This window comes from Anas platyrhynchos, chromosome 4 (genome assembly GCF_047663525.1).
Source record: "Anas platyrhynchos isolate ZD024472 breed Pekin duck chromosome 4, IASCAAS_PekinDuck_T2T, whole genome shotgun sequence".
Lineage (NCBI taxonomy): Eukaryota > Metazoa > Chordata > Aves > Anseriformes > Anatidae > Anas > Anas platyrhynchos.
This window is the reverse complement of record NC_092590.1, coordinates 60,919,330-60,944,909: the sequence shown is the minus strand read 5'-3', so window position 1 is coordinate 60,944,909 and position 25,580 is coordinate 60,919,330. Positions and strand designations below refer to the sequence as shown.

The following is a 25,580-nucleotide window of genomic DNA, read 5'->3' as shown; positions in this document are numbered from 1 at the left end:
ACGTCTCATTAGTAACACGGATGCTGCAGATTACAGGTTGGCTCTAGCAGATTTTTGAGGTCTGTGAAAGCCTTTAGTGTCATGTGCCTATATAGAGGGCAGGAAAACAGTTGCACCATTCATTTTTTGAGTTAAGGAGCTTCTAACTTCATTTTACAACCTTAGAAAGAACTTCACGGATGGCAAATATTGCCAGTATATTTGGTTTTTGGCAAAGTTATGTCCATGTTATTATCATCTTTCAACAGTACTACTTCTAGTGGGTGAGACCTACCATAGCCATGGAATCCCCCCCTATCTATTACACAAAGAAAATGAAAACTCTGCTAATAGTTGCATGTTCCAGTATTATTTTATTACTGTATTATAGACATTGGTGAATAGAGAATAATTGAAAAATACTATCTGTTTCAAGTATGCTGTAAATAACCATTTCTTCTCCATTTCTTTTAAGGTATATTGCCACTTGAATTCCTTAACATTTCAATATAATTACCATGACATTATATAATGCTTCTGTCTATATAAATTTAGCATTAATTACAACTTACCACATCTCAGGGGACAAAACAGGCAAACACAACCGTGAACTGGTACAACTTACCAAAGTAACAGACTAGAAATATTTAGTTCAAGAGTTTATACCTCATGGTGGGCGTGTTTCTCAAAATATTTTAAACTCCCTGACTTTAATTGGAGGAATGATTAAGATTTGTGAATAGCTTTAATGACACACAGACACACAATTTGTAACTAAACATGTCACGTTAAAATGTTTTTCAATTAAAAACAGATTTAAAAGCACAAAATCAGAACAAAACAGTTAATTCTTTCCCTGGATATCTGTTCGGACAGTTTTGTTGAATTTTTTTTATCTTTGTTTTCAAGTGGGAAGCATTTTGAAGACAGGAGAAACACTACCTGAGAAAGCAGTTTAATTCAGAGTAGAAGCGAGTAAATTATTTGAAGTAGACAATTTATTACAAGAACATACAAGGTAGAGTAGAGGTTTTTTCCTCTCAGAAAAGGCAACTGCTGTTGGGTGTTTTTTTTTTCCAATTTCAGGATATTACTCGTCAAATGCTACCATGCAGCCCCCCTGAACTCTCCTAACAGTAGTTCCAATATTCACATTTTGTGACTAGTCATCTGAATCAGTAACTTACGCTCATTCAGGCAGGAAACAGCAATATCCAAAACCAGGAAGAAAGGTATCACCAAGGCCCCGCGGTTTTCACTCTCTGCTCCAATGCTCTGAATACAGAGGGCAGAGTGAGCTACAGAGTTTTGTCCCTCAAGCCTGTGGGAGAGCTTTACTGAGTGGAAAAACTGAGGTATAGCATCATCTCAAAACAAAACCAAAACAGAGAAAAAAAATTTACATCTCCTTACAGCCACAAGGACTGAGTGGCCAAGTTATATTACCTCTCTCCTAAGATGTGCTTGTACAGCAAATAACAACTGTGCCCGTAGTCCAGGGAGTCATCCCTTCCACAAGCTTTAATCAATCTGAAGTGTAACTGTAGCAATAACAATGTGGGAGCAGGTTCAATTTAAACTAAAGATACAATGAGCTTCGCAAGTGAAAGCACCTTCAGGATGATTAGCAGTCTATTAACTTCCACATATGAACTTCACCTCTGGTACCAATCCGTTTGAGCACGCTGGAGGGACGGTCCTTTCAAAAGCACTGTTTTGATAAGGCAATTTCCAGAGGGCTCTGAAGAATACGGCTCAGATCCCACCAAACAAAGTAACTAGAAAATTTCCTGACATTTAGAACTCATTAATCGTGGTGTCCCAAGTATTACTACGTTACGGACAAAGAAAAATGTCTTTGAATGTTCAGCTCACTCTGAACAGCAAATGACATAAAAACCTACATACAATGTAGTAATTGTATTTAAGAATAATTAGCTAAAAATTTTGCAACCTACAGCACTGTCACTCCGGTGATAGGGAACCTTTGTTCCAGGAACAGACCCTGGATCTATTGTTTCTTTTATGAATTCAAATCAGTAACTGCACACAGCCACAGAAGCGCGAGTGCCAATAGCAGGAGACAGTTCCGAAGTGGATGCCTATAAATTTAAAAAACAATGGACTAAAAATGCCAAAACACCCTCAGGTCTCGCTGCCTCTTGAAACTGCTGCATTCATCCCACAAAGCTTTCCTCCTTTTCAATGGATCTCTGACCTGAGTGCCCCTATTCAAGAGTAACCATCAAAGAAGCGATGAAATGAATAAAAATGTTTTTCCCACTCTGCTCCACAGACCCGTGCTTTTACAGCTGCTCTTCCTCAGCATTCCATTGGGTTGCTGAACTATGAAAATGTTCTCAAGAGCTGAGTATTGGCAGGATATGAGGTATCCTAGGTTCTCCTTTGCCACAGATGGCTGCTTTGTTCTAGGCAGTTCATGAGACACGAGAACATCTAAAAAGACTACTAGTCCAACCCTGTAATTTCTTCACTGAGTTTCAACACTGTATCTAGTAAGGGCTATCCCAATGCTTTTATATAAATCTTTGAAAGCAAAAGTGGCAAGTAAGCTGAGGAAAAGCAAGACACGTTGAGAGCAGTGAAACGTTGCTTGTTGGTTATACACCTAGATGGGAATTCAAGTCATTGCTACAGAAAATCTCGTTAACGAAGAACACATGAATAAGCATTCTGCGACCAGTCCCAACAGTCACCCACAGGCTGACAGGCCAGGTCAAGACTTTTATGAATGCAGAGCTTTACTTTGGCAGATATTAAGTATACTTGTGTGGTGCAAAGAGCTTATGTCTGACTTTCTAGGAAGGGAGAATAGGAGAATATCATCTGTTTCCTCTGAGCCTGAATTTCACCCAAGTTTTGTTGCTGTTATTTGTTTTTTTAAGAATAAATTTTCTGCACTGCAGCTTCACGATGCAATACAAACCCCATACTTCAAACAAAAATGTATCTTCCTGTGTTACTGCGTCTGTATCTTCTAGTTTGCAAGTTGTTCTGTGCCTGTATTAGAATCACATATTTCATTCACACTTTTTTCTTTGTTTCCCTCTTTTCTACAAGTCTTCAAACACTTGTCCAGTCTTTTTAGGAATACGTCTACGTCTTGCTTTTTAATTCCAATTGCTGATGCAGCATTGAGGTAAGCACAGGGATAGTCATTTGAATGTGACATAAAGCCTTTAAAAGTGTAGTTATTCACTGTCTGTACAGTCCCACAAGGAACAACCCTGAAACAAACAAAATTGTGATTCAGTTAAAGATGCCTTGAATATTTTGATGTGATTCTCTACAATGAACATATTCATACAAGTTCATATACAGAGCAGTACCTCCTAACTCTAAATAAATGCCTGTAAGCAGGCTTCGAACAGGCATTCTCCAAGTTAGTGCTCAAGCATTGCTATGAGTGACAGTGGTAGCAGATCCTACATTAGGTCAAGTCTGTGGATGTCCCTTCCCCTCTCCAATTTAATCACTAAGATCTTCACTACTGGTATTTTGAGTTCCCCAGCATGGGGTGAAAGACATCTCAGAATCACATTTCCCCCTCACAGCGGATACTTTTCACCACTGCTTTTACCTCTTCCTCATATGAAGAACCCCCACCTATTAAACTCTATTTCTCAGCACACACCCATTCCCTGACAAACCAAGACCTTAATCTACACCCTTCCATGTCAAACTCACCTTATGGCTCTAGTTAAAGCCTACCCAAGCAGTTAACACCAATCAATCGGTCAGAATTTATTACATTCCCTGCAATCCATTTAGGAAACTGCATTCAGACAAACTCCACCAGGATTAGCAGATCCTTACTGTACTGAAATACTCAAACCACAGCTTATGCAAAAGCCTGTGTGCTAACAAAGCAGGAAGTTGCTATTATTACCACTGCCATGCACCAGGAGCCTAACATTTAAAGTCTGTCAAAATGCCAGGTCTAACTGTGCATTTACTGCAAAAGAATCACTTGCTTATACAAGAAAAGGAAAAATGTGAGCCTTTGTATCACACAAAGGACTGGAGAGCTTTAACTTTTCCAATACGGAACTTCTTGAATCATTCCAGCCAAAGATGACAGAAATTTCAGGACAAGCCAAGGTTAGGACAGGCAAATTAAAAAGAGCCTCTAACTACAGTACATATAGATTTACTGTCATTCATCTGTGCAGGAAGTGGAATAATCCAAGCTAATGAAGCATACCTTCTGATGTGGAAACAATCAACTCTGCTACAGAAAATGACATTAAGTCTACAGCAGAAGCTAGCATGGCAGCAGTAGTATTCAGATTAAAGAATTCTGCCAAAACAAATTCTAAACCATTCTCTTCTTTTAACATGTTTAAACCAAAATCATTAAAAATGATTTGGCTCACATTTCCACATACCAGTGTCAATAAGAATAAATTCAGCTCAGACCGGCTCGAGTTGAAGTTGTTTTTTTTTAACACAGTTAGTTCTGGAAAGCGGGATTTTCTTCCATATGACAAAAAGCTATGCAGGGTATTAAAAGCTTATTCCCCTGACGTCCAGCACAACCGTATTTGTGCTGCAATAAACAAAACAAAGATCTTCCTTAAGCAGCTTACAACTTAACTGTAAGATCAGACAACAGCTGGAAACTAAATGAAACCAAGGGGTTCTAGGGAATAATGACACTGAATTAAATGGGGATAGATTATCTATTTAGTCTACCAAAGCTAACAAAGAAGGCCTCATTGCTAACTCAGGCAGGTACACACGTTATTAGTAGATAACACTGAGGAAAAAGGGTGTATTACTCTTGGAACCGTAATTGCCACACAGAAATCTGTAATCATGAGGCAACTGGCACAAAACAAGTATTATACTATATATTTTATGAAATCCTAACACAACTCCAAATTTTCAAGTTCATAGCATCCTCACCTTGCTCCAGAAACTTGTCTTGTGAACAGCATAGATCCAAGCTGGGTAACGGCTACATCGTTATTTTCATCTAGATTCTTCAGTGACATGGCTGAGGCAACAAAAAATCAGATTAATACTACTACAAAGGTAATCTTTTTCCAAAAAGAGAACTGCAGGGGATAAGGTGTCTTCCAACAATAAAAGTCTGGCCAAGTATTTGTGTTTAGATACCAAGAAAGAATAAATACGATTATGTTTTGCCATTTTGTTTTCCCACAAGCTGTCATGGATTACTTCTTTGGTTGGACTATACGTAAGGCAGAGATTCTGCACAGGGGGAACATTACTTTGACGTTCAGCAGAATTTTTGGTTAGAACAAATATCTTGAGTAGGAATTCCATAATTTGTTTCATAGCACTGTAAAATGAAGTGAGAAGTAATTACACCCTAATTTATTTTAAAATCTACTTATTTATAAAGTCTTACAACACGCTAACATCTTCTGCCTGCCTTGATTACAATAAATGAGTACGTTGGACAGGAGCAGTTTTGTAAAAAGTAAAGGGCCTGAGTCACTGCTTTACTACTCTGCTTTTATAGGTGGTTACCTTATTGGGTTCAATGGTTTCATCCTGGCTTAAGAACAATTTAATGGAGTGTAGTGAACAATGACTAATGTATAGGAAATGTATATGAAACAGCATTACGAATGCACAGGATATTAGAATTTCTTTTGAAATATAAAAAACAAGAGTTACCTAAGGATATGGGATTATGTGGTGTGTCTAACAGTCTCTCATTGTGGGTATCTGCCAACTTCTTCAGCCCACTTGAAAGATAGGAAAACATCTCCTGGGGAAAAAAAAAAAAAACAAAAAAAAGATGCAATACTTTTGTTATTAGCTATCAAACAGAAAATAGTACCTATTTCACAAAACTAGTAAATCTTCATTACATCCTTTTTATGAGCACCAAAGAAGTTGTCCAGATGTATCTCTGAAATCCTTTTATAAATGAAAAGCTCCATTTTCTTAACCCTGCTCTTCCCCTCAAGATGATGGAAAGCCCTCTATCTGGACTAATATACGTGTTTGGGATGTCAGCCATTCTCACTGTGGAACTGAAGCCTAGGGAAGTAAAATCTTGAAGAGATGACTGCTATACAGCAGGTCCTCCCCCACACTAGTATCCTGTTGAAGGAGTTGACCTTTCCCCACTCCTGCAGGAACTTCCCCTCACCCTGGCCCCACGAGCCAGAGAATGATCTGTTACCATCACAGACAGCCACATTGTGAGAAACTGTTCCTTACATTCCTTCTATTCCTTCCTATTCTATTCCTTCTGTTCCTTCTATTAACACATCCCAGACTAAAACCAGCACATTGTGTTACTACTTATTATGCAATCATGACTCCCAAAGGTTCATAGACTTTCTGCATGAGAAAAGCAATACAGTCTTTCAAGAAGAAGACTGTGACTACACGGTTGAATGTATTTTGTTTCTTACAACATATATTCTCCTGAATACTCAGCTCTATTGTGTATCCTGGCATCAACCCCTCCTCTTCAAGCCTACTAAAAAAAAATGGAAATATCTGAATTCCTGATATCACTTACTTGGATTCCACCCTTATTGTGAAAGTATCATAAAAGTGAGATTCATAAATGTTTTGGCTAAGATACAAGTCACACTGCACATTAAAGTATGCTTCTCTTCCTTCTTCCCTGTTTTATTTCTATAATAATCTACAATAACTGCTCACGATCTTCCTCAGTTTATTATCTTCCCCCTCACATATCAGCTCAAAACACGACACAGTAAGAATTAACACCACTCTTATTGTATTTGGCTTCTCTTCTGCTCTTTTTAATGCTTTGTTTCTCATAAATAATATCAGAAACATGCAGATACTGGGTAGTGTTTAAAAGACTACACATTAGATTTCTCCTCTTTCTGGCCAAAAGGACTCTGCCTCTCATCTGCTTCAATGTGACTGCCTGTTTCAGCATCCACATCAATATCTGGACCTGACAAGTGATTTTTCATTCTTTAAATAGAGTTGTCTCTTCTGTTTGCAGACCAGTGTCCTGTTCTGACCTGCACACTCTGACAGGTACAAATTATAGCTTGTGATCAAAAATTATGCTCTTGAACAGAACCTCCCACAGGTCTTACGAAACCTTGTGAGTTTTGTAGTAGCTAAGTTAGAAGATTACAGATGTTTTTCGTAAGCCACTGCAGTGAAACCAGTCTCACTTCATGAGTGATCAAATGAACGCCGCTCCTGACTTGTGCTTCCTAATACCATGGAATGAATTCTGCCAGGGAGAAAGAGTACTGTGTTACTGTCTAAATGAATTAGGCTGCAGATTCACTATCAACCAGACCATAAAGCTTATGCAATACTTTGAACAACAACAGAAAACTGTAGGAGACATCTATGGCATTCCAGAGCTTGAAATCTGTGAAGAATCATTCCACTGACATTTTTAGAGGTATTTTGAAATCAAATGATTTTGTGGCTTTAATTCAAAGCTTATTTACAGTTCATTCGCAGAAGCTGAAAAACATTTACTCAAACATTCCAACACTTTTCCATTCCTCTTAGTCCCTCACCGAATATAAACACATTGCTCACTTGTTATTTGCTTTCCACAATGAGCATCATTAATATGTTTAGCCATTATATCAGGATTTTTTTGGAATCCAACTCATAAACTAATTTGTGCTCCCTCTGCTGGCTATTTATTTCTACAACTGAAGCAGAGTTTTACAGAACTATACATTAATTGCGCCTACTATGGAGATATTATCGATGAATATAGTACAGAGAAAAGCCTATTCTGGAAGAGGAAGAAATCCCCAAGCAATTCATTTGTCTTTCCCATACCTAGGGAATTCTCCATAGCATCTCTTACAGGACATTTATTAATAAAAGGACTTCAAGTTGTTATAAACCCACCGTACTAAATTACATTGAGTACCTATGTTACTAGATCAGCCTTCACATACACAGGAATTTAGCAGAACCAGTAAAAATGCTAAGATAGGAAAAAAAATATCCAAATGTGCGTTTTTATCAGTTTGACTGAAGCTATCTGAACAAAAATTCAAAACTTCTTATTTTTACAACCTCCTGATATTTTATAGTTTCAGAAGTTAAACGGTTTGCTGTAAAATAGATTAATGGCCTCTCCAAAAAAAAGAAAAATGAAATATTTTGTGAGGTCAAATCTATAACCAACCCCTATTACAAAATATTTCTATTATGTGGAAAATTTATAAGCACCCTAAGCAATTATACCCAAATGAGCTCTTACATAATTGAATTTCTGCGGTAGACATTCAAGTTTTCTCCAGTGAAGCTAACTATTATGCTGAAGTTGCACTGAGCAACCCAAGCACTAAATATCAATTATGTTTTGTTATTTAATTCTCTTTCCCCTTAAAAACTTAAAACTTTACCACCTTTTTGCACTACATACAGACTGACTCTCACATCATGGAACCACAGAATGGTTTGGGTTGGGACCTTTAAGACTACCTGGTTCCAGCCCCCTTTAAAACCATTCCCCCTTGTGCCACAGCACTTCCCCCATACAAAAAGGGGCTGCAATGCTGAGCATGGAGGCCTGTTAGTAGCAGCCCCATAAAGCCCCTTTTGAAGGCTTCTTTTCTTGAAATGCAACCAAAATCACAACAGAAACTGTATGTGTAATTGTGCAACACCTACATATACTACAGTCTCATTTATAGGTTCTCTTGCATTTCAAGAGAAAAAATAATTTTGTTCTGAATTCACAAAATAGTGGAAACTTTAAAAATTACAAAACCAATTACAGAACTTTGAGATCTTTGTATCACAAAAGCAACAGATGACCATTAACAGCTTGAAATTCATCAAAGGTAAATGCTGGGCTCCGCACCTGGGACAGAATAACGCTGGTCATAAGCACAGACTAGGAGACAAGTGGCTGGACACCTAGACCACAACCTGAATAAAGTTCTATATATTTCACAATGAAAACCCAACAATACTCCCACAGGTTTGACAAACTACTGTGCAGCAAACTGACTAGGCAAAAAAAAAAAAAAAAAAAAAAAAAAGTAATGAATATCTTTGTTCTTGCAAGAATATTTGAAGTTTTACATTTTTAATATGCAGCATTAAATCTTTTCTCTTAAATTCAATCTTAAGTAGAGCAGCAATGTAAACTCCTACTGAACAGTACAAATAATTTATTCCTATCAGAACAAACCATGTTTTCTTACATCAATGATAAAACACAAAATGTAAAACCAGTATTTTACCGAATTGTAAAAATCAAACAAATTCCTCCCACTCGGTGTGGTTTTAAATATTTTAGATGCACACTCCATAAGAATGTAAGAACAGCTCCAGTTAATCACTCTAGAAAGTATACAGACAGATGAACACAGATATAAAAAGCTCCATCACAACCCAAGTAACACAGAAATACGTTTAAGACGATCAGAATTAAGTAAGAGTGGTACACTGATTAGTTAATTGGATTAAATGCATCGGTTACCTACACAATGGAGAACAGTTAAAAGGTACTAAGCCTGTTACAGAATGGAGGTCCCTTGCTCTCCACCAGGAAGCCCTCTGCCCGTGGTATCACCCAGTGCAGCCCCTCTACCTGCTACGTGCAGCCTGGCTCACACAAACACACACATGCAGACAGAGTTTTAAGAGATCTGGCAATACAGAATACGGGGCACAACGTGACTGGCACTGAGCAAATCAAAGCAGTCAATTCATCAGCATAACCTTTACCTAATAGCGTGAGTTAAGCAACAACATTAACAGATTTGACTATGGATCTGTTGTTATTGTCTGCACTACAAAAGGACCTAGAATCCCTGACGGGAATCAGAAAACCACTCCTCTATACACTACGTAGATATATTAAAAAACATACTGAGAATCTCATACAAGCAAGAAAAAATGACTGCTGGTTAACTTTTTTCCATCCTTTCTCAAGCAACATCAAGGCTAAATATGACTGCGGAGCACATTCCTTATTACACTGTCATAAATGGACACATTTACCCTGATAGCTGGACAGCATGTATGTGTTACTCCCTTGCTCTCCTGTCCTCTGATTCACTACACCATTTTATTCCCTCATTTCCAAACATACAATTTAATACTCTTGGAGAATCTCAGACTCCATGAATGCTAGCCTGTCAGAAAATACCATGCTAGGTACATATCTGGCCCCGAGGCTGATGTCACTGGCAGAATTTTGGATGTTTTTGGTCATGGGATGATCTACATGACACCAGACCTGTCAGGATGCACCTTTCTCAAAGTAGGAAAAGGATTTTGTCTCAAGAGTTTGCAGGGCTGATTGAAGGAGCTTTAAACTTCAAATCTTTGAAGGGGGAAAGGAGTAAAATCAGGCTGGCATGGGATGGCATGCAAATGTTTGAGGGGCTGGGTGCCAGCAAGGCCCTTCAGTCTGCTCCAAGATGAGCTGGATATGCTGGGGCTCCAGGAAAGCTGCCCTCCTAAATTTGCTGTTTGTAAACAGAGAGGGTTTCGTGGCTGAAGTGGCAATTGGTGGCTGTCTTGGCCATAGTGGCAATGACGCAGTCAAGTTTAAAATCTTTAAGAATACGAGAAAAACTGCCTGCAAAATTCTGACCCTTGATATGGGAAGAGCAAACTTCAGGCTGCTCAGAGATCTGGTTATGAAGGACTCCTGGGAATATGCTTTTTAAGGTATTGGGGTCCATCAGTGCTGATCACTTTTGAAGAGCCCTCTCTTAAGAGTGCAGGGACAGGCAGTTCCAAGGCGTCAGGAGTCAAGGAAGTAGAGCAGAAGGCCAGGTTGGCAGAGCAGGAATCTTCTTCTAGAGCTTAGACAGAAAAGGAAAGCGTATGACCACTGGAAACAAGGTCAAGCAACATGAGAGGACTACAGAGATGTCATTCACCACTGTAAATGAAAATCTGTGTGGCCAAAGCTCAACTAGAGCTGAAGCTGGCCAGTACTGTGGGGACAACAAAAAGGGCTTTTTAAAGTATGTTAACAGCAAAAGGAGGACCAGAGGTAACATCGGCCCATTGTGTGACGGGGATGGCCACAAACAGCAACACGGATAAAGCAGAGATGTTTAAGGCCTTTGCCTCTAACACCGATGATGGATCTTGGGGCCCCCCAAGCCCTGAGTTGGGGATACCGTAACTGGGGGAACAATAAATTGCCAGCCGACTCTGAACTTGTTCAGGATTTGCTGCTCCAGCTGAATGCTCCAAGTCTGTAGGGCCTGAGAGGAGTCATCCCAGGGTACTGAGAGAGCTGCCTGATGTTATCACAAGACCTCTCTCAATTATTTTTCAATGGTCTTAGGAATCTGGAGAGACTGGAAGCTGGCAAATGTTGTTCCAATTTTCAGGAAGGGCAAGAAAGAAGACCCTTGCAATTACAGGCCTGTCAGTCTCACTTCAGTGCCTGGTAAAATTATGGAGAAAACTATCATGGGAGTTACTGAAAAACACTTGAAAGACACCACAGTCATTGGTCATAGCCAACAAAGGTTCCCAAGAGGAAAGTCCTGTTTAACTAACTTCATTGCCTCCTATGACAAGGTTATCCATCTAGTTGTCCAAGGGAAGCCAGTAGATGTGATCTTTTGGGGTTTCAGTAAAACTTTCAGCACTTCTTGTCACAGTGTCCTTCTGGACAAAATGCCCAGCACACAGCTAGAGAAGCACAAAATACAGTGTGTGAACAGCTGGATGATGGGTCGAGCTCAAAGGATTATATTAAACAGGCTGGAGGCCAGTCCCCACTGGGGTCCCCCATGGCTCAGTTTTAGGGCCAGTTCGGTTCAGTGCTTTTGCAAATGATCTGGATGCAGGACTCAAATGCACACTAACAAAGTTTGCAGATTATACTAAATTAGGTGGACATAATGTGAGCCAGCAGTGTGCTCTGGCAGCCAGAAGGGCCAGCAGTACTCTGGGGTGCATCAAGCACAGCACTGGTAGGGTTGAGGGAAGGGATTGTCCTGCTCTGCTCTGCACTGCTGTGGCCTCACCTCAAGCACTGTGTGCAGTTTGGGGCACCACAGTATAAGAAGAACATAAAACCATTGAAGAGTGTCCAGGGGAGGGCTACAAAGATGGTGACGGGCCTAGAGGGCAAGGTGTATGAGGAGCAGCTGAGGTCCCTTGGTTTGTCCAGCCCAGAGCAGAGCAGGCTGAGGGGAGGCCTCATGGCGGCCTGCAGCTCCCTCACGAGGGGAGCAGAGGGGCAGGCGCTGAGCTCTGCTCTGGGGACAGCGACAGGACCCAAGGGAACGGCATGGAGCTGGGACAGGGGAGGGTCAGGCTGGGGGTTAGGGAAAGATTCTGCACCCAGAGGGGGGTCAGGCACTGGGACAGGCTCCCCAGGGCAGTGGTCACAGCACCGAGCTGCCAGAGCTCAAGAAGCATTTGGACCATGCTCTCAGACATGTGGACTGATTTTCGGGTGGTCCTGTGTGGAGCCAGGAGTGGGACCCCAGGATCTTTGTGGGTCCCTTCTAACTCAGGAGATTCTATGATTGTTCTTTTCCCTTGGTTGTATGAAATTAATCTCTTCTCAGTAATATTCTGGTCTCTCTGGCTTGAGCTCAAATAACTTGAAATAACACTCATGAATAAGTATAAAAAGAGAAAGAAAAAGAAATATTGGAAGTTTTTTATAGCTGACTTTGTGTGAGTAGGTGTAACTGCACCGATATAGAAAGGAGTACTCAATGTCAAGCTATAAATAGTTCCTGCTGAGAGCCTAATAGCTCTGCCTCTGCCTTCACAGAGCACAGGCAATAAACTATCACTATTACATTTTTACAATTCAGGAACAAACACATTTAAGCAAAAAAGGTTTCTATTCCTACAGCAAATCCAATAAAAGAAACATATTTATGCCATATATAAGGCTATGTTTATAGAGTATACTCACAGTTGATATAAAAAAGACCTGAAGTTGTAAAAATGTAATGCTTTATTCACTTTAGAATCCTACTTTCAAGGAAACAATATAATTTAAAATATACACCTATTCATTAGGACAATTTACTTATGAAAGAATTATTATTTATGACTTGAACAATATTTATATTGCCCATTATGTTATCTGCTGACTGTGTAAACCTAAACATCAAAACCAGTATTGCAGAAGACAAGATAAATTCACTTGAAACTCTTTTGGAGGTGGGAGTAAAAGGAGTGAAATATAAAATTTGCTTTTAATGAAGACACAAATCATACATTGCAATAGGCACAGCAGTCCAGAGTAAAACAACGTTAGAAACTGTATTCCAGCAGTGGCAAAAATGTGACTGCTTTCAGTGTTTCACAAGCCGTGTTTTCGATTTGGTGGTACAAATCACTCCATAGCCTAAGTCAACTAAGCTGTCCTTTTTTTGTTTGTTTTTTTTTCTATATTCTAGCTATTCCTAGGGATATCAATTCCAGTACAGAGTATTTGCATGCCTGTACAAGGAGCTAGAAAAAAAGTCATAGCATCTAGCACTACTGCTCTGCTCTGATATCAGAGGCAAGAGCAAGCTGTCAGCAGGAAATAATTGGAACTTATTTCATAAATAAAACAACAGAGCACATCATGCATGATTTAAAACTATTAACTTACAGTATGTAATCCACAGCATTTCCTTGTCTAAAACCCTCTACAAAAATATTTCTCTACGTTAATGCATACAGATAGCAACATCAGGCCTTTAATACGTCCAGAATTAAGGACAACTCGATATGTACAGGTTCCAACTTTAGACCACAGCAATATCTGTGCAATGCAGTTATATCCAACTTAAAACACACAGTCTGGGAGAGGCACAGAAGAAACCTAGCTCTGTATCTAGATAAATGCCTTAAATTACAGTCTTTTAATCATTTTGTGGCCATGCACAGTATTTATAACTTATTAGAAGTTGTGATTCACTAGAGAATGCTGTACAAAAGAATTTAATTAAACACTACCATAGCACAAAACCATGATATGGCCAAATGAAGATGAGCAGAAACCCCTGGGTTAGCTCTGTGTGTCCAGTCTCTTGGTTTGGTCCTGGAAGCACTGTGATTATAACACTGCAGCACTTCTCAGATTCTACTGGGCAAAATCCTACTGTATTAGTCATACTCTATAACAACAAATATGAACACTGCACAAGATAGATAGTACAGGACCTCAGTTTAACTCTCTGGTTTGGAATACAACAAGGAAAGCAAGCTTATTCATTAACACCATTTGGCCATGAAGTAATTATATTGTATTGCCTTTCCAGATTAAGAACTGCGAGCTCCAAAGAAATTCAACAGCTTTCTATAGAGAAACAGTATTTACTATGCAAAGCAGTTTCGCAACAAGACTTTTAACAGATGACTTCAAGAAAATGCTGATTTCCAGAAAGCTTACCTTTCTCTCTTTCAGTAACTGTTTGTAGCCACTGGAACCTAGAGACAGAAGTGTAATAAGGACATCTAAAGAAGGAGATGCAGAAGCTCTTCCTGGGAAAAACAAAAACCCATTATCCAGATTAAATTTACAAAAGAAAAAAATGTAGTGAAAGACAGCTGATAATCAAGTTTTCTACAGTTATTTTGTATGGATGAAATCAATCTGTGAACTACTTACCTGGATACATTTTGCTGATCTCCTGAATGAAGGACGCATCGAAGCCAGCAATGATAGCACCACCTACTGGAACCATAAAATTTTTGTCCAAGCTCTGAACAAAAGCATCTATTCTGCCTACTCGAGCACCCTTTGTCAAAAGGAACAACAAAAAAAATGCACAGCATACATTAGAAGAGACTTGTGATAGCATCATTATTAAACACAATTTAGCAATGTAACTGAAACAAATGCAATTCCTAAAACTCTCTGATACTGTATTTGTAATGAACAGTTAAAAATTGCAATATTACCTTTTCTTAGTGTTGCTTATCATTATTCATTGTCTGCTTACATAGTGCCTTTAAAATTCTCATTTTGCTGCAATTTGAAATATTGGTTTAGTCTATAAAATGTAATGGCAAGTCTATAAAATGTAGCTCATTCAGTAAATGTATTAATAAATGTATTGGCAAGTCTATAAAATGTAGCTCATTCAGTAACTACCAAAAAATCCTTGCAATTTAATGGAAATTATGCAGTTAAAAATGTACAAATCAAAAAGTCTCAAAGGTTCTGATAGTAAAGGGCTACATGTTAATGCTTCGTGAGAAAATAAACATTTTTTGAGATATATAAGTATATCAAAGTATCAAGATAGATTTTTATATATATATATCTACATAAAAACAAGAGGACTGTGATGCTCTCCCATGGAAATGCATCTGTGGGTTCTGGCTGATGGAAAGTTGCATATGAGCCAGCAGTGTGCCTGGCAGCCAAAAGGGCCAACCATACCCTGGGGTGCATCAGGCACAACATTGCTAGCCGTGGGGCACCACAGTATAAGAAGGTCATAAAACCATTGGAGAGTGACCAAAGGAGGGCTACAAAGAGTTCAAGAAGTGTTTGGACAACACTCTCAGACACATGGTCTGGTTTTTGGGTGGTCCTGTGTGGAAGCCAGGAGTTGGACTCCATTATCTTTGTGGGTCCCTTCTAACTCAGGAGATTCTATTGATTCTATACAATGCTGCTTGCAAAATTAATACCCAGATTAACTTCCACACAGTAGATTCCCCCTCTTCCTGGAAAACAAAATGTCCTTATACCTAACCAAACAGACATTTTTAAAGGTAAAAAATAAAAATAGAAATTAAAAAAGGTAGATTCTGCTGTGCGACTTCAGTTTGATTAATTTAGTATAACCGAACCGCACAATTAAGAATTATGCATCATAACAGAACCTGAAAAGCATATTCAGGAACATATATACATATTAAATAATATGCAAGTAGATACATATTAACGTACTATATATTAATTTTTTTTCTGAAAATTGAAAAGTTGAAAGAAATTGGAAATCTGTAACACGTTCTATTGAAGGTTTAATCCACACTCAAGTATGACCCATTATTTTACAGTTAGTTATGTCAGTAAATTTATGAAATATTTTAGGAAAGATTAATAAGGACATAATTCCACCATAACATACACCTTTATTAAATTAGAAGCACATAATAGAAATAACAAGTATTGTTTTAAGTGCTATGTCCCTCTGCTCCTTGTTCTCAGAAAACTGTTCAACTATCAGGCATGCAAAGGATTAGTCTTAGAGCTGTGAAACATGACAAAATTTGCTAGCATTGTCTCTAATTAGAGATTTTCTCTTTTTTATTTAAAAAAAAATATTTGAAATACACAGTTCCTACCTGCTTGATGAGATGCATACATTTTGAAGACTGAACTCCGTAGGCATTGTTGACAATATGGGGAATGTCATAGTTAGCACAAATCACAGCCAGCTCCTCCAGCCTGTGAGTATAAAATTGTAATTTAGAGAAATACTGATAACTGTAATTCATGCCATCAATCAGACCTTTAGAAGACTGAAAGGTCTACAAGAGATGAGAAGAACTTTTTTGATTAGTGCCTCATGGTAGTAGTTGTCACCTTAAGCAGCAAAGGTTAAGAAGAACCTGTTAGCTTTTACATGTACTACAAACTGTTGACCCAAGCTGAGATTTTTCATGCTTCACTGAAAATTTTGTTTAGCACACAGTAAACAGATCCCAAATCACTTTGTTTCAGATATTAACATCTTTTTCATGTTACTTTAATGATAAGTAACAGAACTTTAGCTATTTACGCATTTTTCCTTTTCTTTTAATATTTAACCTGAAAATGGCCTGATGGAAGTTTCAGGATGTCTTGGGAATTGAGAACTGAGAACATCATAAAAGAGGAAGTCTTGACATGTTTCCGGTTTTGTTGTTGTGTTTTGTTTTGTTTTTTTCCCTTCAAAGAGCTAGTATTCTAAACTAAATCAGCTAAGCTGATCAACAGAAAGGACATTCTTCAAAGGAATGAATAGCCTTAAAATGATAGCTTTAAATGGATAGCCTTAAAATGTCTGAATGTGGAGATCTACACATTAAAATTTTGTTCAATTGTCTACTCAGAAATAAGGAGAAAATTTTCATTTGCCTTTAGAAATTCCCCAAATTACATTGAGTTCAGCTTGGATCGATTTCTCAGTGAAACTAGGATTTATGTGGATGCAGAGGTCATTTCCATTACGGGACTTCAGCTTTGTAAACACACATATGCTTAGTAACCTTTTCAAGGCACTCCCATAATGCTTCATTTTTTTTAATCCCTTGATTTTTTACAAGCTTCTGAATATCTTCTAAAAAGAAAAACTGTATGTAAAAAATAAGGTAATATACAATAATCTGAAGTGATGATAAAAGGTAATATTAAAAAACAACAGAAAAATCCAAGCCTTCAATGTATTTTTGACTAGATCTCCTTTTGTACAGCCTCCTGTGATTTACTGACACCCATATAAAATGTGACAGAGTAGGAAAACATTTTCCAAGAGGTGACATTCCTTTGTATTCTATTTTTATTACATTGCCCAGCATCGTTTTGTAATGCAAACTCAGCCACAAACCTCCGGCTCCATTTTCTGAACTTCAATCCTTAGGAAAACAGCATCATTACAGTCTTATTTCTAAAGAAATCACTAGTATGTAAATCACAAGTATGACGAGGTAACACCAGTAGTATCATGTACGTATTCATTTTCTACAGTCAAGATATTCAGCAGGAGCTGCAAGTCCAGTAATTTTTCACATTTATCAACACCCTGAATCCTGAACTGCATAACATTAACAGGATACTTCAGGAAACACAACACTACACAGGGCAAAGATTTTGCCTTCCGATCTGCTCTTCTGGATCAGACTCATCCCTCGCCTTCCAAAGAGACTCAGAGTACTTCCCCCTCTGACAGGCTTCTTTTCAAGTGCAGGTAGAGGATTTCACGAAACTGGAAACATGAGGGTTTACTGCTGTGTGCTCACCTTTCTTAAGGTGCTGAGCCTTAGAGAAGCAGTAAGCTATATTCTACAAATCCTGAAAACAGAAAAGGCTCTTTACTTTTCCTACAACTATTCTACTGAATAATTAGATCCATGCTACAATACAGGATGAGAGGGCTATAGCTTGAAAAGGATATGTGATTATGCATGGGAAGCACACAATTAACCACACCACTTGTCTGCTTCCAAGGATTAAACTGAACCATTAAGAGCAGCTAGTCATATCAGAAAAATAAAGCATTAATCTAAGTTAGGCTACTACTCAAGTTCCTAAAAGCCACAAACAGGACTTACAGAAATATTTTCCAATTTATTCCTTCTTCCTCTCCTGCTTGTGAAAGTTCATTTAAAAAAAAAAAAAAAAAAAAAAAAAAAGCTTTGCTCCTTCTTCTAATACTAATGAAAGTAATAAGATACAGAGAGGGCTCTGCTAAGTACAAAAATTAACCAAGAAGACACTTTTTTTCTTGTGTTCTCTTTCAAATACAGTAGTTTTGGAAACAACTCACAGTAACAGCAGGTAGACAGAGAACTGATGTCTCTCCAAGAAAGGGATTTATACAGGAGTGCATTATTCCAATAAAGTTAAATAATACTTCAAAAGAAAGCTATGGGTACATAGACACAAACATCTTCCCTGACCTAACAATCCTAAATCACTAACAATCCTAAATCACTAACAATTATAAAACACCACTACAACTAAACAAAACCTTAAAAATGTAAACTATTTAAAAAGAGACTTATAAAATGTTACCCTCCAGAAATGCTGCATTTTCCTTCCTGTAGGAAGATGGATGTTATGGCCTTCCATAGCTGACAGTATCCTTTAAATAGAAAGTGCGTGCATTTCCTCCTGTATCTGTGGTATATCATAACACAGTGCCACTACCTCATATTTCATCTCTTAGTTGTAGAGAACAAAACAATCGCGTGTCAAAAAGAGAAGGCAGATAAGGAGAAGATTCATTTACCCAAGCTATAAAATAGAGCATTCAATTTTGATAGCTCTGATTTAAGCTAGCCAATAAATTTGCAACTCAACTTCAAACAATGCTCATGGTATTCTGACAGAATTACTTGTTTTTAACTTCCTTATAGCAACTAGGTTAAACCTCTGATAAATACTGTGGTGTTTTTTTAAAGGTAGGAAATCAGAAGGAAACATGCCTTTACTCACCATATTTCAAACTCAATAATGTTTCTTTTCTAAACTTGCAAAAATTCAACTAATTTTCCAGGTAACACAATAACTAACAACAACAACAAATGCACTGCAGATGAAAACTAAACATAAGTCTTCTCAACTTTGTTATAAGCACAAAATAATTAAAGTGAGGCAACTGAGACACTACATTTAAAAACACGTAGAAAACAAACTGTTAGTATCTTGTACTTGCATGTAGTACATGCAGGCCCACAAAAATATACCTGTTCAATTTTAAAAGCTTGCAAATTTGTTTCTTGATACTTATTTTCATAAGCAAAAAGAGAAAGTGGGTTTTGCAAGTAACAGTGATGCTTAATTTGGTCAAATGATTCAATATACCAAATACTTTATCCACACCCTACTCCAGCAAGTCATTTTCAGATTGAGAGATTTTTCAAATATTTCAGAACTAATCTACACATAAAAATAACGACTCAAATATTCACTTTCCTATCCCATAACTGTAGTGTCCATCTCTGCTTCAGCTAGTGCTTCAATTACACATTTTTATAACAGCTACAGAAGTTATGCACATGGACATATAACATCAGGAGGGAGTGCAATGTATTGTAAGTGGCGATTCTTTTAATGGTGATTTAACAGCTGGAAATCATAAGAAGCAGGAGCAAGCAAGCAGGCAGCAAATGTTCAAACCAAGATATGTTACAATAGGGCAAATCGTATGTTACACTCCTAAAGCACATCTGCACTACAGATTTTCAAGAGTTTTCTTGTACCAGTATATCTTTATTAGTGCTATGGACACCAGCAGAATACAGAAAAGAGCAACTCAAACAAAGAGTTTAAATGTTGGCTGTAGGTTTTTTTTGTAGTTTTTAATTAATAGCCTAGGAAAATTCATCATTGGCTACAGAAGAGTAGAACAGGCAAGAGTAATATTAAAAATTGGCATTAGGTGTGGAAATATATTTTCTGGACTATGTTTCTATGCAAGTCTACTTCTACTGCTTCTATGAAATTACAAAGCAAATCACTGCCAAAGCGACATTCATTATACCAGAAGTGATCTCAGTCACGTGAGAGAAGAAGACCTGTATTACTCTTACTTCCATCATACACTTTTCTGAAAGTGGAACATTGTTTGACAGCTTGCCATTACCCTTACCCAAGGGGATTAAAGTATCTACCCTAGTTGTTGGCAGTAATTAGGCAATGTAAGAAAGACAGGGATCCAAAACACACAGTTTTTTCACAATGACAACAAATAAAGCACTTCTTATGAAGACTACTTACCTATCAGGTACCCTCGGAGCAAAGCAAGACGTTGTTGAATGCACACAAAGAATATTTTCAGCACCGAGAGCCTTGATTTTAGCCTCCACTGCCTCAATGTCTGTCCGTAGCTCATCGCCTTCTAGTACATTCTCTATCACCACAGGCTCAAAACCTAACCAAACGGAACAAGACCTGAATGTGTATCATTGACTCTCCAACTGATTATGGAGTTTTGGTTCTAGAATAAATCCAAAAAATCTTTCTCCTGTTAACAGATTCTTTTAGCTTTGGATTAAGAACATAGACACATTAGTACAGAACCAAGCCCTGTTTCTAATTTTTTGGTCATTTTTATCTAATGAATCTTTTATGCAGAAAATAAGCATTTCCTAGGAACTAAAACCAAAATCTATGCCACCACTAGCTCACTGAGCTGGAAAATTATGGTATCCCTTACTTGCCCTTTCCTTGATCCCACGAATCTGCCTGCAGGAGAAGACAGAATCAGAACAGGGACAGACTTCTATCCTTAGCTTGCTTATAATCTGCTAAACAAGGAATTGCATTTTGGAAAAGATAAGGTTTGAACTAAGAAAGGCATCAAACTCATTTTCTGAGTGAGCACTGACACTGCAAGATTACAAATGAATGGGACATCTAACACTTGCCATGTTCCAAAATAAAAGAACGTGCAAGTCAGACGTCTAGCTTGTCACCTTCTGATCCTGCTTCCTAAGGGACATTTGTTTTTTGCATAAACCTGAGAGGGATGTGAACCATGAACCTCAGTCTTACAGCATTCTCAGGAAAGCAAATTAGGCATCTAATTAAGGAATGAATGGTAATTTCCTTAGTATTGTGCTCTCTATTGACTACTTTATGCATCTTCCTACCTCAGCATACTCCAACATTTTATAGAAATAAAGCACTTAGCACTGCTATGCATTAGACCTTTTCTGGATCTTACTCCAAACAAGTGAATTCACTATCACTCTGAAAGATGAAGTTTTACATCTGTTAGAAGAACACAACTGTGTAATCAGTTGTCCCTCTATTACCTGCAGTTATCATTGATTTAAAGCAAGACTTCTGGTCTATACGTGGCCAAATAATGTATTTTGCCTTTGGTCTCTTGTGCCGCAATGTTAAAAAACACAGAGTTAGACTCATGCCAGTTGCCATAGGAACCACAAAGCAGTTGGTCACTGTCTGGACACCTGCACATAAAAAAACAGAAGTCAGAAATTAACACGAAGAACACAGGATATGTATACACATAGATATTTTTAGATTTACACCTACCAGCCAGCTTTATAATATCCAGAACTACTGAATTAGTAAGTTTGTTCAAAAGGCTGGACCCTGCAGCCTTAGGCTGGACTGCAGAGATATCACCTGACCTTCCGATTCCATGGATCAACCTAAACAAAGAAGGTGGAAAACACAGATCAAGATTTTTCAAGTTGCAAAGCAGCAACTCTTGCTGACTGAAAAGAACTGTTTGATAAACAACTGCAGAAAATGTATCCAATGTAATACCTGCTATTTTGAGTTCCATTATAACAAACTACATATACTAGCATGAAAGTGTCCTTTTTTTTTGTTTTGATCTGTAGACTAACCATGTTCCAGAATGCAAATAAAAACTTGGAGAAGGCCCAAAATTGCAAAACCTTTAGCATCTGGCAGGTTTACTTTTAAATATACCCCAGCAACTTCTTGACGCCTGTTGAGCTAGCATGATAAATACTGATGCGTCCAGACACAAAAATCCAAAGCAAAAAAAATCAGTTGCCTATAGTGTAACATAGTATAGGCATGGTGGTACTATACGGATACTCCCCTGACAAATGCTTTACCCTCACAGGGCAAAGAAATAATACGTACCATGACAAAATGCCCTCAAAGACATCCAAGTTAGTGTATCTCTTTGCCCATATACCTGCAATTCATCTACCTCATTGTACTATTCAATTTATCTATTGTACAATACTGTCTCTCTCTGCATTCTACATTTATAAATAATGTTTATAAACTATGCTTATAAACCTTAGATATTATTTAGCACCTTTCAGGATTGAAGTATCCTCAAATCATTTATAAACCTAAACTGACAGAAATAACTTTACCTATGGCTAAAATGCAGCCGTTCAAGCAAGCTACTAACAGTACACATTTATTTATGGCTTTAATTCTGTTTTTGTCTTGGGAATGAAGTAAAATGCAGTCTCATGAGTGGATGAAACTCAGAACTTCTTGGAGCACAGTTTTACAGCTTAGTATTTTTTCCCCACTTCAGGCTATAGTTTGAAACGAACAGTGGCTTGATAATCATTTGAAACTTGCACCCAATCCTCACTTCATCAAAATATTTTCTTCCCTTAGTTTCTGCTGCTATGTTCTTAATGGTTTTATCACACTTTGTTTTCTTTTCTGCACATATTTACTTCTTTCTAAGGAGCCCTCTACATCTGGCCCTTAGAATGCATTAAGCAGAAAGGACAGACAGCTTCACAACCATCTCCTGCCACCTCTAACCACTGCCAAAGTTAGCTGGTAAAACATACCGCAGAAATAAGGAGCATGGAGGAAAGCCACTAAACCTTTCTTTGCTATTGCTTACACTCGCGGGTGAAGGTGCGATGCCATGGCTAAGGACAGCCTAGGCTCTCTATGGCCAGAAGCTGGGCCTGCCTTCTCCAGCATCTTCAGAAAGCAGCTATGCAGATACTCCACTGGTGTGACTCTCTACCTCCTTCATGACATGTCTTAGACTAGACAGCAGTACAGAAAACAAAAACCCCAAACTGATGTATTAGGGGTTTTCTCCATCAGTTTTTCATGGCATGGTAGGGCTTCAGAAAGCCATTAAGGTTCAGTAATTCAAATTCCATATGGTAAAGCTCACAAAAATTCTGGCCATTAACATGCTTTTGTGCTAATATTTCGAGGATAAACATTCCAAGAAGTTTCACTGAGTTTCATTCACGCTGGACAAAATCAGCAGACACTCAGCACAGAACACCATGCAAAAAAAAGTTTATCTTCAGATATTAATGCAGAGCCACTAGAATTATAGCATCCAAAGCACCTCTCAAGTGTAAGAAGGGCTCAAGCTATTAACAGCTTTTCTAGTCTTTATAAATCTGCTTACTTCATATATAAATTTTAAATAGACTGAGTTTTTATGCGCATATCAACTTATCACATTATTAATATATTAATGAACATTAAAAATACAAATAGCTGTTCACTAGGAACGTTCAATACTTTAGAACTTCAACATTCAGTACTTTTGAATAATACACAGAAGAAGAGCTGCACAGCGTTAAAAAGGCAAGTAATGCATGAATTATTTTAAAGCAGGAAGATCTCTCCTTGCATTCAATCAATTCAACAACTCAGGCTTCTACCAGTTCAGCATACAGGACACAACCCTGACAAAAGATTTTTGTTACATTCAAGTCTTTCCAATGAGTTATTAATGAAAATTTAATACAGAAAGTTGCATCAAGTCAATATCGCATTATACTGTTTTTCTCAAATGCTATCTAGCTCTCAGATAACAATTCACACTAAAATAAGCACTTTGGAAACATTAATAATAAAACAGAATAATTCAAACTGCCAATAAGGTGTACCTGTAATGCCTTCGGGCTACAAGTCCTGACGCCACTCTTCCTTCCCTCTCACCCACACCGCAGTTGCCCAGGAAGTTATTGCTATCCATTATGGCAAGCTCATGAAGAAACAGTTCAATGGTGCTTTCATCCCATCCATCTTCAGGACACTTTCCCTTAATAATAAAATAAAGATAACTCCTAAACTTGGAAATTAAGAACAAGCACATCTTTATATAATCTGGTTGATTGATGTTACCCTTCTTTTCTGCGCTGAACTGTAGTTTGTGTTTTGATTCTGCTGTTACCTAGTGTTACAAACTTGAATTCAGAGAAATGTTAAATAATGATTTTTCCATGTATTCAACACAATTACCATTCGCATATCCTGATACTAAAATAGTCAGAGTATTTTTCACTATCAAGTACTCTTTAAGGTACGCATACCACCACTGCAGCACATACGTGCTGATTGCTCTCTAGCAGACTATGGATTATTTGATATATTCTCCACACAAAAACCTAATAAATTCTGCAGAAATTCAGCAGAGCAAACTGGGTGAAAATGAGATAATTGGGATAATAGTACCAAAATTACTAATTATAAGTGGAACATAGTTTCAGTTGTAACTCTTCTTCCTATCCACATAGTTTCCTTTGTTAATATTGCCCTAATACTTCAAGACTTAACTACTTTCTGAAAGTAATTTGTATAGGACTGCAACCAGGTAGTTGTGTGTGCTCCTTTTGGTGTTAGCACCGCAGTCACCTCAGTGAAGTACAGAGAAGACCCTCACAGAAGGCACTGCAAACTCGTAAAGCATTACTATTGCAACTCAAAGTTTTGTTGTTGTTGTTGTTGTTTTGTTTTTGTTTTCGGTAACAGAGCTAACTCGAGCATATTTTTTAAGTTAAAGGTGTTGTATGAAAGCAAAGTCTGTCATGGTGGATGATGTGACTAACGAAAACGCTCGAGAGCTTAAAGAAACCATCGGTAGTGGCTCTGGAGACAAAGAAACACATCCCTCCGGCACCTCACGAGAGGGATTTAATTTTGTTATCGACGCATTTCGAAACCATTTGGCTGCCTGCCACCTCCCCTCAGCACCGCGCGCCCTGAGGCAGCCCTGAGGCAGCCTTCCCGCCCCCCACGCCGCGCGGCCCGGGCCGGCCCGTGGCGTTCCCGGGGACTCCCTGCCCGCGACCCCGGCCCCATTTCGGAGCCCCCCGGGCTCAGAGGGAGCCGGGGCCGTGCCGGGGGAGGCGGCCCTGCGGTTACCTGCTCCAGCAGGGCCCGCAGGAGCAGCTCATGGCCGCGGCGGCCCTGCGCCCCCTGGCGCACGTAGGCCGCCGCCACCAGGCGCTCGCTGGAGCCGAAGTTCTCCGCGTTCATGGCTGGGGGGCGACGCCCGGCTCCCCCTCAGCACAGCGGAGCGGAGCGGGGTCCCCGCCACCACCGCCTCCCGCAGCACCGCCGGCCGCTGCCCGCCCCGCGGAGCCGCATGCGCCGCCCGGCTGCTCTGCCGCCCTCCCCTGGTGGAGGCCGGGCTCGTTCCGGGTGCTGCCGAAAGGTGTCGGGCTGCTGC

General features: G+C 38.7%; 1 protein-coding gene across 1 annotated transcript; it reads right to left on the bottom strand.

Annotated features, from left to right (window-relative positions):
• Window positions 1-333: 333 nt before the first annotated feature.
• Window positions 334-25,527, bottom strand: SEPSECS (Sep (O-phosphoserine) tRNA:Sec (selenocysteine) tRNA synthase). Its single transcript, XM_027457303.3, has 11 exons — window positions 25,274-25,527; window positions 24,016-24,170; window positions 21,677-21,795; window positions 21,433-21,591; window positions 20,393-20,546; window positions 16,255-16,357; window positions 14,564-14,693; window positions 14,345-14,436; window positions 5,650-5,743; window positions 4,909-4,999; window positions 334-3,227 (listed from the first exon to the last, which is right to left on the bottom strand). The coding sequence occupies exons 1-11, from the start codon at window positions 25,385-25,387 to the stop codon at window positions 2,978-2,980; spliced, it is 1,461 nt and encodes a 486-aa protein (XP_027313104.3). The 5' UTR covers window positions 25,388-25,527; the 3' UTR covers window positions 334-2,977.
• Between the last annotated feature and the right edge of the window lie 53 nt (window positions 25,528-25,580).

Excerpts from the sequence above, each read along its gene's own strand:
- SEPSECS (XM_027457303.3), bottom strand. The coding sequence starts at position 25,387 with ATGAACGCGGAGAACTTCGGCTCCAGCGAGCGCCTGGTGGCGGCGGCC. Across the intron at positions 16,358-20,392 it reads GCTCCGAGGGTACCTGATAG|GCTGGAGGAGCTGGCTGTGA; the intron begins GTAAGTAGTCTT and ends TTATACTCACAG. Across the intron at positions 14,694-16,254 it reads GTATGCATCTCATCAAGCAG|GGTGCTCGAGTAGGCAGAAT; the intron begins GTAGGAACTGTG and ends CTTTTGACAAAG.